This window comes from Magnolia sinica, chromosome 1 (assembly GCF_029962835.1).
Source record: "Magnolia sinica isolate HGM2019 chromosome 1, MsV1, whole genome shotgun sequence".
Taxonomy (NCBI): domain Eukaryota; kingdom Viridiplantae; phylum Streptophyta; class Magnoliopsida; order Magnoliales; family Magnoliaceae; genus Magnolia; species Magnolia sinica.
Window position 1 is genome coordinate 124068790 of NC_080573.1, and position 12610 is coordinate 124081399.

General features: G+C 40.1%; 1 protein-coding gene across 2 annotated transcripts; it reads left to right on the forward strand.

Annotated features, from left to right (window-relative positions):
- The first annotated feature begins 1107 nt into the window (after positions 1-1107).
- On the forward strand, positions 1108-10632 carry LOC131256754 (probable chlorophyll(ide) b reductase NYC1, chloroplastic). 2 transcript variants are annotated; one of them, XM_058257790.1, is made up of 10 exons: positions 1108-1589; positions 4334-4412; positions 4528-4663; positions 5139-5213; positions 5352-5547; positions 7127-7219; positions 7746-7885; positions 8039-8161; positions 8858-9050; positions 10081-10632. In XM_058257790.1, exons 1-10 carry the CDS (start codon positions 1191-1193, stop codon positions 10264-10266), a joined length of 1620 nt encoding a protein of 539 aa, XP_058113773.1. In that variant the 5' UTR covers positions 1108-1190; the 3' UTR covers positions 10267-10632. The 2 variants fall into 2 exon arrangements, with proteins under 2 accessions (XP_058113773.1, XP_058113780.1); XM_058257797.1 differs by having other exon boundaries at positions 1110-1589; positions 7151-7219.
- Positions 10633-12610: the final 1978 nt, after the last annotated feature.

Below are 12610 nucleotides of genomic sequence, written 5' to 3' on the forward strand. Positions count from 1 at the left end.
TTAATAAATTAACAGGTTATTGGTGTATTCCCTGCATCCATGTGACCTTATCAACCGGTTAGATGGCATATATAAACATTATGGTTGGCCTTGAAAGGTTTCAAAAGAGGGTGCCATTATCCCGCTGTTCTCCGTAGTGTGGTGCACTTAGAGCTTCGAATCTGTTTTTTTATTTTTTATTTTTTTATGCTCATTCACTAAAGCGACTCAAAAAACGGATGGACGGCGTGGATATAAAACACACATCACAGTGGCCCCACAGCGTCCGACACCACCTAACTGGGCAGTGATACCCAATCTGGGAAGCGGATTGGCTGGTGTACCTCACATCAGCTATATAGCTGCTGTCTTGACGTCAGCAAGTTCTGTGGGTCCCATCATGATGTATGTGTTATATCCAAACCGTCCATACATTTGGCTATCTCGTCTTAAGGCTTAAGCCGAAAAATAAGATAGATCTAAAGATCAAGTGGACTACACTGAAAAAAGAAATGGGATATTGAACGTGGACCATTGAAACCCTTTTGGGGTCACAGAAGTTTCGGATCAATACGAAATTTGTTTATCCTCTTCTTCCATGTATTTGTGACATTATTAACAGATTGGATGGAAAATAAAAGTCATGGTGGGCCCTAAGAATTTTTTAACAGTGCAAATCATTATCCTCGCTGCTATTTTTGGTGTGGTCTATTTAAGCTTCGGATATGATTAATATTTTTTTTTAATTCTCTAAAATGGTCTAGAAAAATGGATGAACGATGTGGATATAATAAATACATCATTGTGGGGGCACGTAACTTTGATCTCCTTTGAACCGTTCGTACACCACGGAGTTCGAGCAGCGTCGGCGCTCATCTTCGCGCGACACGTGTCTACAGCAGCTATATAGCTGATGTGTGGTACACCGGCCAATCGGCTTCCCCATTCTGCTGCCGTACATATACTTCTTTCCTTCGTAATCATCGACACTCATCAGGGGCACTTCCGTAAGCTGGACGGAAAAGCGACCCTGACGCGGTTGACGGATAGTCCACGTGTCGAGCTTAAACCTATAGATGAGGTTCCTTAACGTGTGGCCATCACACTGCTCCTCTGATATTTTTCCTATTCTTCTGTTTTCCAAAAAAACCGCAAAATCCGCCAACTATATAAAACTCCTAAAAAAAAATCTCTTACCTGCATGTGACACCATGGCTGCTGTCTCCAAGCTTCATCTCTCTCCCCATCCCTTCGATCTCCTCACCTTCAAAGACCCTCCCAGATCCGATCAAAACCCGAAATTCCGACCTTCTTTTGGCCGGGTTCCAGTGACGTACGATGGAGTTTCCTTCCTCAGGCAGCTGAACGGCCGTCGGCGGCCATGTCGATCTTTCAAATCCGAAAACGGAGGAGAATCGACGGAGAAACGGATCGGAGAGATGGAGAGGGACGCAACTGCAGGGGACGATCAATTGCGGCCGAAGAAGGGAAAGGGAGCTCTCTTCAAGCTGAAGTCGCTCCTCGTTAGGGTTTCGGGCTCGGAACCGGAACTGGCGTCTGGAGGAGAGTATCGGAACGCAGTGGTGAAAGCAGAAGAGATTTTCTTTTCGGTGAGTGATTTGCTTCTTTGACGTGTTTCAATTTTGACTCATTTTATGATGACGGTGTTGAATTCTGTCTAGATATTGTTTGGTTTTTGATGAATTTTAGGGCCTGTTTGGGTGCCTATAAGTTCTTTCAGCAGGTAAGTCACTTGCAGCCAGGTTATCCTGTTTGGATGTAAGCTGTAAGTCACAGGTAAGTTGGTTTTTGTGTTTGGTAAGAAACTCACACCAAGCAGAGCTTGGAGTGGAGAATCGTTCCAAAATGTTATAAGCATATAAGAAATGTTGGCACCAAATATACCATTTTGTTAAGCCGATTTAGATGTTAAGCCGATTTAGATGTTAAGCCAATTCTCAGGCTAAATCAATAATCAAGTGGGTCATAAAAATGGGCCCACAGATTCAAAATAACCCACAATGTAGAAATCTTGGTAATGCTAAGATGCTCCAAAACAAAAAATTACAAGTCAATGGCCTCTTACAACTCATCTACAACTCACAAGAAGAGGAGAAGCATTGTATGATAACGCTGGATTACATAATCAGATGCCTCGTTAGATACACCTCCTTTAATAAACATTCACTATTTGACCCGACCATATTATAGGTGAGACCCAAATTTCAGTAAGCTAAGTTGATCATCTGATCGATCATCATGACCAACATCTACAATATAGATGATCCCAACCAATTGGTGGCTTGTAAATAACCAAATGCAGCCCGTCAGATAGGGCCATGCATACTAGAGTTTAGATGAATAATGTCCTAATGCCACAACTAGAATTCATGGCTCCTTGATTCAGACTATTGACCTGATGAATCCCACTTAGATAGGGCCATGTAAAAGACATGCAAAAGGAGACGATCAATTGCTTCAAGAACAAAATGTTGTATGGGGACACATGGACAGTCCAATCAATTGATCCGAACAATTCCATCAAGTTCAACCCATAATTAATGAACCACCAAGCAAAAATCACAAAATCAAACCAGTCAAATTATTGTCACCATCAAGTCAATAGCCCAAAAATTACCAAAAAAAAAAAAGTATAGTAAAGATTGTTTATGGAAATAATAGATCCAATCAAGAATTTGAAACCTCCATTTGGAGGGACCATAGTTGATTGCTTATGTTTGTAAACGACCCTTCCGATTATATGCTCTTAAACATACCATCCATGAATTGGAAAACCAATGGCTACAAGAAAGAAGGCCAAGTTCCAAATCTACGCCGTCTTTCAATTTTACTACCTCATTTTAGGGCTTGGACCCAAAAATGAAGTAGATCTAAATCTCAGGTGGGCCATGCTACAGGAAACAATGGTGATTGAATTCCCACCAATAGAACTTCTTGTGGGCCACAAAAGTTTTGGATCAAGCTGATATTTATGTTTTCCCTTCATCCAGGTATCTGTGACCTTATTAATAGGTTGGATGGAAAATAAACATTAAGGTGGGCCATAGGAAGTTTTTAATAGTGGACTTTCAATCACCACTGTTTCCTGTGGTGTCACCCAATTGAGATTTGGATTTGCTTCATGTTTGGGCCCAGCCCCTTAAAATGATCTGGCAAAACTGATGGATGACGTGGATATACCAAAAAAATACATTAAGGTGGGCCTCACTACCATGACCTCATCAAATTGGGCCAATTCAAATAAAAAGAAAAAAAATCGTAACCCTAACTGCAAAGAGAGAGAGAGAGAGAGAGAGAGAGAGAGAGAGAGAGAGAGAGACTGTTGGCCCGTAAGTCACTCACAGGTAGGGGTGTACACCGAGTCGAGCTGGCCTCAACTCGGCTCAGCCACTAGCTGACCTGAGCTCGAAATCGGCTCGGCTCGGTCCTCGAGCCTAACTAGCCTGCTCGGCTTGGTTCGGTCAGCAACTCGGGCCAGTTTGAGCTGAGTTTGAGCCAAAATCGAGCCTCTGCGGCATTTTCACAAACACATGCAGGGCACTTTCAGTTTCTCATTGTATGTAAAACAGCAGCAAGTATTTCATCAAACACCTTATAGGCAACATCAAAATCAAGGAAAAATGGTATTTGTTTCATATACATACCTTCCTTGCCACTAGCTGACACTTCGTTGAGTCATTTCATCAAACACGTGGTGAGCAACATCAATATCAAAGTAACCGAGTCATCGAACTAGTTTGATCTGAGTTTGATTCGAGTTGGGGTTCGATCCGAGTCGAGTCAAGCTCGAACTCAATTTGAAATTTTTTCGAGCTAAAAAAATCAGCTCGACTCGGCTCGAACTTAGCTTTGAACCGAGTCGCATCGAGCTTTTTCGAGTCGAGTCAAGCGAGCTAACCGAGCTCACTTGGTTCGTGTACACCCCTACTCACAGGGAAGTGACTTCTCACCCCCAGCCCTTGGAAGTTTCCTAGTAGTTTTGCCCATAAGTGACTTTAGGTGAATTTCCTCCCTCAAACACCACCTGTAAGTGACTTCCCACTAACCTAACTTACAAGCATCCAAACTAGCCCTTTGTGTCTAATTGTTAACTATCTTTAAAGTGAAGTTCATGATCGTAGTTCATGCTTATCCTTCAATGGGGGAAAAAAAATCATAGATCATACTTGAAATGAGATTTGTCATAGTTGTGGACTTGAGTGCCTTTTTCTGTGGAAAAAATTGGTAATTTTGTGGACAATGGTTCCGTCATAAGTCATTTTCTTGGTAATTTTGTAGACAATGGTTCTGTGCCATACTTATTTATTTTATTTTTTCGTTTTCAATTGGCCAGTTTGCTTCTCATTTTGGAAGATACCTCCTCACCATGATGAGCACTGGAGTAATACTTGCCACTGGATTTCAGTTATCAGGTTTTTAATTTGTCCTTTGTGTCAATAGAAAATCTATATCACTGTGTGGTTTCTTAATCTTGTGCAGCGTGGGATGCTCTAACTTTTTATTATTTTGTTCTTGGCAATTTTAAAGGTGGGGACAGTCAAATGAACACGTTGATTTGGTATAGCTGGCTTGGTGGAATTATCATTGGGACAATGATAGGAGCAAACATGGTTTTAGAGGAGCATAGTAAAGCTGGTCCAAGAAATGTCGTCATAACCGGAAGGTACAATATCTACTGTTTATTTTTCAAGGACTCATAGTATTATCTTTTTGATGTGGTTGAGTTTTGCGTTTCAAGTTAATTTTCAATTTGGACATTTATACTTCATTCGTCATGTGAACATTTTGTCCGCTGCTCATATTTTAATTGGCCATCTGTGGAGAACTAAAATGGAGAACCAGGACTCATGCATGGTTGGTAGAGTGTTCATACATGTAGTTTTAGGTCACTTCTATCCTCCAAATTGAAAGGGATGGAATACAGTGAGTTAGAGGCTGACATTCAGCTTGTGAACTTGATAGCCATGACATGTTAGGCATTAATCTGGTCTACATGTGTCTGATGTTTGTATAGACAATTAGTCCTACTACCTATGCAATTATCTATGGTTAAGCCAGAAATGAATGGTTGACATGGAGAAGTTACAGGTTTTTATTTTTATTTTTATTTTTATATAACTGGTTTCTTTCTACCGCAGCACAAGGGGATTGGGCAAAGCTCTTGCTCGGGAATTTCTTCTTTCTGGGGATCGTGTAGTTGTTGCTTCCCGCAGGTGGTATCCAACCTTTGTTATATTTTTCAGTATGAGCTGTTGCTTTTTAGGACGTGTTATCCACTGTTATATCTTATATGTTTTGTATGCGTTAATCGCTAATGCCTCTCCATCCCAACTTGGATTGTCTGAAGGCAGCCCCGAGTCAGTTCATGCAACTGTGGTAGAGCTTGAAGAGAATCTGAAGGAAGGCATCCTCAAGGCAGGTAGCACTCCTAGAAAAAATATGGCCCATGCTAAAGTGGTAGGCATTTCATGCGATGTTTGCCAACCTGATGACGTGAGGAAGTTGGCTGACTTTGCAACTGATGAACTTGGTTCAATAGATATTTGGGTGAGTAACCATCTATTAATTGACTAATTGCCATCTTAACATTCAGTTTTTCCACTTTAATTTGTACTTGCATGTAGTCATCATAACTAGTGCGAATGGCATGTGCAACGCACATGGGGAGGAGCTGCTTGCAATTTCAAGACGCAAAAAAAGAGATGTGATCAGTAAGTCATGGGAGAGAGTAGAAAAGTAGTTGAAAAAGGTGGGAGATGATACCATGTAGAGGCAGTATGCTCTATCCATCTTTCCACCATCCATTAGGAAGAGTTATATATCAATGGGATCCATCTATCTATTTGGGCCCTAGCATGGATGGCTTATGTTCGAAAATCAAATTATTAGACAATCACATCCATAACTTTTCTTCTGTTTACCCAATTAATATCTGTCCGTTAATTTATTTTCATTTTCTACAAACGATTTAATAGCCAGCAATTGGTCGGATAGGTGTCTAACGGGTGTGATTTTTTTATACAGTCCATCAAACCTATTTCCCGATATATAGAAGGACCCAATTGGCACATCACCTTACATATATATTGTTGTCGAGAGATGGCTCTATGAGATTCTGGTTCTTCCAGCTCTATCTTATCATGTCCATTAAAAAGCACAGCTATTTTTTAGGGTAGGTTATGATGAATATGGCATTCATTCTAATTACATGAATGCCATTTCTTTTTCTCAAAACCGCTCTCATATTCTCTCCTACTACATAGTTTTAACATTTCCAAAACTAGTCAGTGAAAATTTTTGGTCCCTGAGTGTCTGTTTTGTCAAGAATGTGTTTTCTTTTTCTCAAAAACCCTGTCCTCTCCTAGTATATAGTTTTAATATTTCCAAAACTAATAAGTGAAAAATTGTGGCCTGTGAGTGTCTGTTTTCTCCTCTCAGTAATATTCGCTTGCTTTTATGTTTAAAATAAAAGCTAATCTACAAGAAATGCACTGTATTTTATATTGGCATGCCTATGTCCATAATGATTCCTTTAATTCTGAATCTGATACCAAATTGAACATCAAGAGAACTTCCAAACTTGCTTAATCGGTAGTTGCAGCATAGTCAATTTTAGCACCGACCTTTAAGAGCTATATCCCCCTACTTTCACAGCCTTAAAGCTTCCCAAGCTTACCTGGCAGCATTCATGCTCCTAACCCTTTTGTGGATATGAGTGAAATGTAAAAGGCAAATAGGGGTTAGCCTCTTTGAAATGTATGGTCCATGAAACAATGCTCTAATTTGGAAGTTGTAATGTCTTAGAAATATGCTTCTGTTGAGTGTATTTTCATTCTCAGATTTATTGTAGAAAAAGAACACAAAAATCTGAAAGTATTCAAGACTAATTCTACAATGATGTATAATCAATTCATGCATTCTTGGGACCATTCAAAAAAAAAAAAAAAAAAAAAAGGAAAAAAAAGAAAGAAAGAGAAGAAAATAAAAGAAAAAATGAAAAAGAAAAGAAAATAAAAGAAGTGTGCATCCATGGTCAGAGAATCTACTAATGGCATTGCTCTCTTCTATGTGGATTTTTGTGCAAATAACAATCTCTTTCCAGCTTAATTCCTTAGATCTGATGCAGATACTTCTTGACACCCTTGGACAGATAAATAATGCTGGCACAAACAAAGGTTTTAGACCATTGCTGCAGTTCACAGATGAAGAGATCAACCAGGTATGCTCTCACTGATGATTTGTCTTGTTTATAGCCTCTAGACACGATAACTGGTAAATTGCACCTTTGATGGGTAATTAGCAATATAAAAATGCAGTCTCTGAACTTACTGATGTGTTGCATATATGTTCTTTGTTTTTTCAAGATTGGAAATCATTGCTCCATGAGGGTATTGGAAGAAATTAACCAAGCATTCATTTACTTCAAAGTTCAAACTGGCTTAAAAAATTCAAAGTGCTCCAGAACAATTAAAAGACAGCTGTTTGATTCATCTTTGTGGTTTATTGTTTGTACAAAAGATAATGGGAATAACAATAATCGGTTCCCATCAAGAATTATTCAATAAAATCTTTGGCACAAATAAAAATCACCTGTGCAAAAATTTCTGATATAATTAGTTCTATTTGTATTTTTTCATCTATTCGATTGATAATCTCACCAATTAACTAAATATTTTAGGTTCTTTTCATAGAGTTACGCCTTTGGTTATCGGACTCACAGAATACTACATGACTTTGATGAATAGATTGTCTCAACGAATTTGGTTGGTTCTTTAATCTGCACACGTGAAGCCATGCATGCCATGAGCTCCCAGGGAAAAGGGGGTCACATATTTAACATGGACGGTGCAGGTTCTGGGGGATCCAGTACCCCTTTGACAGCTGTGTAAGTTCCAAATATCTATTTACCGCTTTACAGGCTGATTTCTTGTTGTTATGAGTGGAGATCGAAAGTCAAGAGTTGCACTTCATTCCTATCCATTTCAATGTGAATTTCTGATGATGCTTACATGGTATTATATTATCTTTGAATTTGTAGCTATGGTTCAACCAAGTGTGGTCTAAGGCAACTCCAAGCATCACTTTTGAAGGAGTGCAAGCGATCCAAGGTTGGAGTACATACAGCATCTCCAGGCATGGTCTTAACCGATTTGCTTCTAAGGTAACTTTGGGGGCATTTCCAATTGCTGTAATGCCTGTAGCTTCTGAAAATTAATGTGTTTTTGATGAGTTCTGCAATCATAACAGTGCGGCTGTTTATTTCATTTCGATCAATCTTTAAATTCTCAAAAAACATGATGCCCCAGTCCATGTCTACTTGATACTCACTCAAGTTCTAAATTGAGTTTAAATAACTAGCTATGTAATATTATTTTCTTGAAATTAGAGCCATTGTTCCAGGGGTGATGGCCTTGAGTTTATGAAGTTTGAGGTCTGTGGTGCAATCTTCTTTCCTACCCATTGGAAAACAAAGGAAGATGTGGTCTGATTTATCAACTTGTGAAGCCATGAATCAACTTTTCAAGTCCTCACTTCTCTTTTGTGGTTTCAGCCAAACCAATTTCCCTGTTAGCTCGACCCAAATCTTATTGGTTAAGAAAAGGAGAAGACCTTAAATGGTGTCATGATTGAGTTGAGTCAACTTGGCTTTTTCTCAAAGAAGTTGGATAAGTTTCCAAATGCCTATATACCTTTCAAAAAAAAAAAAAAAAGAGTTTGCAAATGCCTATATATGCATCTGCTCTGTTTAACCTGGCAAACTGGCTTTACTTCTCTTCTTTTTTGTTGTAGTCTTTACACACACAGGTTGTCACATTGACGCTTGGCATTGATCACTGCTTGCATGTTTTACTTGCAGCGGTTCAACTCTTAAAAATAAACAAATGTTTAACATAATCTGCGAGCTTCCAGAAACAGTGGCAAGGACATTGGTTCCAAGGATGCGGGTCGTAAAGGGGTCTGGAAAAGCAATTAATTACTTAACACCCCCTCGGATCTTGCTTGCGTTAGTTACTGCATGGCTTCGCCGAGAACGATGGTTTGATGACCAGGTAATCTCAGCTCTTCTTACAACAAAATGTGTCTGTTGTGCAATTTTCCTTCCTTTTAGGGTCCAAACGAGTTGATTAACGTCATGCACATGCTTGAACATAATGTGCGGTGCTCCGACATAGGTAAAAGTCACTTTGTTTATGGTTCATTAGTGAGATATCGAAGATCTGTTGGTACAAATCAGGAAATTTACCAGCTTTTTATTTACAAATAGACTGTGAAACTCTGACCTTGTCGCCTAACTTAGGCCTTGTTTGAACTAAAGAGATATAAACTGGTTCCTGATAAACTGGTATTGCTTCTGTAATTGTAACGTTCAATGACCATGAGTTGACTCAGAAATCGTTTCCTCGCATTCTCCTTTTGCTTGCATGGGTCAGCCAACACTGCTGATAATTTGTAAAGTTGGAAACCTGGCAAAATGAGACTACTAGGCCGGGTTTGTAATGGACCGGTAAATTTTAGTACTGTAGGTGAAACCCAAAAAGAGTCTCCTTTCTGCTAACCTGTCTTTGCTTTCAGTGTAAGACATTGACATCTTAATTCGGTTGCCTTATTAATGTTTTAAAATTTCAGGCTTGATTTGGATATTAGCCTCTTGTTTACTGTCTGATTCGGTTGAAAACTTGCTTCAGTCCCATCTCTTTGACCTCTGTCAAATCTAGTTGACTCGGCCAATTTTCCAGCCGATCAGATTTCTCTGAACTTGTAGACCGTACAAAACACAAAACAGTTTTCTGCTTGCAGCTTCTTGCTTCTACTCTTCACTGCATGTGGTCTTAATCTGTTCTCAGTAATGTTCAAGAACTCAAACTAGGATTCAAGCCTGAACATGGTCCTTTGAAGTATTTCAATGGTGGAACATGAAAAGTCCCATTTTGTTAAAAAGAAAAGGAGTTTGAGCCCCAAACCTAGATTCCCATCACAGCCATTTCTCTCGTCTGAGTTCCTAACTCATGTCCTTCAGTCTGGGGTTAAATAAAAGTGTCACACCAGGCATAGCTTGATCTTGATGTTTTTGTTTTCCAGGGAAGAGCATTATACGCAGCAGAGGCAGACCGAATCCGTAACTGGGCCGAAAGCCGTACTCGGTTCTCTTTCACTGACGCCATGGAGATGTACACGGAAGACACATGGGTCTCCGTCTTCTCACTCTGCGTCGTTTGTGCCTTCATTATCCTCTCCAGTTCCACTGGCTCATTTCCGGGTACCTAATTTCTCCCATCTGCTACTCATTCACCTATCAACAAATCACCAGCAAGGCATCATACAGTCTGCCTTCATCAATGAATTAATTCCGACACGATACATCAGAGGGCCCACAAATGAAAGAAAGTACATCTCAAGGACGCCTGTAAGGTTTTTCAAAGCTGCGTCTCTTAACCTGCTTATGTAGTTAGTCTCCGGTGGGTTTCTCTGGTTTCTGTTTATTGATTGTACGAACTGAGCATTCTCCATCGAGAGGAAGCTTATAACGTGTAATCACTTTGTAATTAAATTCCATTTTAACTGCTGCCTTTTATGCAGGCAACAGTGTATAATAACTGCCCCAGAGATATTCACTGGTGGAATTTAAGATCATGGGAGAAAGGACCTGGTGGTATTGCTATACCCATATTAGTATACAGCAGTCGCTGTGCCTGTGGAACATGCACTAGATCCAAACCGTTCATTGGCTAGATCTACTTTCAATGAGGACATACCAGAATAATCATGCTGCTTGGATGATATAGCCTCTCTTTGGAGGGCTTCTGAAGATTACCAAACGGCCATAAGAAAATGGTACAACCAATGGGCAAAATGCCCAATTGGCAGTTAGAAACATCTGACTTGGCCAACAGATGAACAGCAAACGAACAGCCCGGATTATGTGCTCTTGGGGCTGTGTTTATAAAGATCAAGCGGTTGATAACTAACATATGCATTGGCATTTAGCACCAGAGCTGCTCTCTTGTTTGACAGCATGGATTCAGAGGGATTTGCCGAGATTTTGTTGTTGGGTTGTTTCATAGCAAGTATTTTTTAGGTAATTGGATTGGAGAGGAATCAGAATCTCCCTAAAAAAGAGCCTATTTTGCATTCACACCTCAAGGTTGATTTCCAAAAGTCACCACTCAATTCCACAGGTTGCGAAGTCCACTCCACAGGATTCAAAATCCACACTTCCAAACAGGGAGAGGCCACGCATTGAAATTGAATAATCTACTCCCAATCCATGGAAGCAGAGGCAAAGGGTTGAATTGTGATTCATGCATGAAAAAATGCCCTAGCCCCTAAACATGGCCAATCCATGCAAGGGGTGAATTGTGGTTCATGTGTGAATATGCACGTGTGAGCTATCAGGATATAGCCCCTAAGCTCAGCCAATCTGCTCATGGGGTGGGCAACACTCACAGGGAAAAATGACTAGTTAGAAAGGAAATCGTGACCTAGTCCCTAAACTCAGCCAATCTACTCATGGGTTGGGCAAACACCCATAGTGGAAAATGGCTAGTTATAAAGAAAATCACGATGCAACGTAAAGGTATGACTCATCCAAGGAGCAGGCTAGCTTAGCTTTTGGTACGGTAGATGGAGTCTTTGAGAAGTTTGCCATATGGGTGGCCGTTCTCTAGCATCTAGCACAGCAAAGAAGTGCCTGGTACGATTCATATTATACATGATTATTCATGCTTTTCTCTCCATTTCTCAACAATGATGTTTACTAGGAAGTAATGTGGAAACTGATATTACGCCTCTCAATGAACATATAACATACATATACAGGAATACTTTTCGATCACCTCAAGAGCAACACAATGCTCACCATTCACCATTCATGTTTCCTGATGACATCACATCTCGATTATCAGATCACGTGCCCTTTGTCATGAGGAAGTATCCTATTCTTCGCACGATGTATCATCCAGCACATGCAAAGGAAGCTTGTGGCGTCCCTCATAAGAAGTTTAGCCCCAACAATGCTAGAAGTGCCTATGTCAATGCAACCCTGTTACCCGGAAAACACCTCCGTGGGTGTTACCCTTACTGTGTGGGGCCCCACCTTAATGTTTTTTTTTTTTTTTTTTTTTTAATATTTTATTTTTGGTATATTCATGCCATCCATCCATTTTCCCATATCGTTTTAGCACATGATGCCGAAACTTTAGCAGATCCAAATGTCAGGTGGACCACCCCACTGGAAACAGTGGTGAATTACTGTTAAAAGCCTTTTGTGGGCCACCAAAATTTTTGGATCAAGATGATCTTTATATTTTACCTTCATCCATGTCTGGTTGACCTTATCAACAGGCTGAATGGAAAAGAAACATTACGGTGGGCATTGTTGTGGACCCCAGGAGGTTTTTAATGGTGGACGTTCATACACTACTGTTTCCTTTGGTGTGGTGCACCTGAAATTTGAATATGCTTAATTTTTGGGAACGCGTCCTAAACAAGGCTGGAAAAATGGATGGACGGCGTGGATATACAACACATCATTAAGGTGGGCCCTACAGTTAGACTAACACCCACTATGGTGTTACCCTGAAGCGTTCATCAAACTCATCCAACCCCTTGT

Coding starts and splice junctions, on each gene's coding strand:
- LOC131256754 (XM_058257790.1), top strand. CDS start 1,191: ATGGCTGCTGTCTCCAAGCTTCATCTCTCTCCCCATCCCTTCGATCTC. Junction 1,590..4,333: donor CAGAAGAGATTTTCTTTTCG/GTGAGTGATTTG, acceptor TCAATTGGCCAG/TTTGCTTCTCATTTTGGAAG. Junction 7,220..7,745: donor CAGATGAAGAGATCAACCAG/GTATGCTCTCAC, acceptor TTTGATGAATAG/ATTGTCTCAACGAATTTGGT.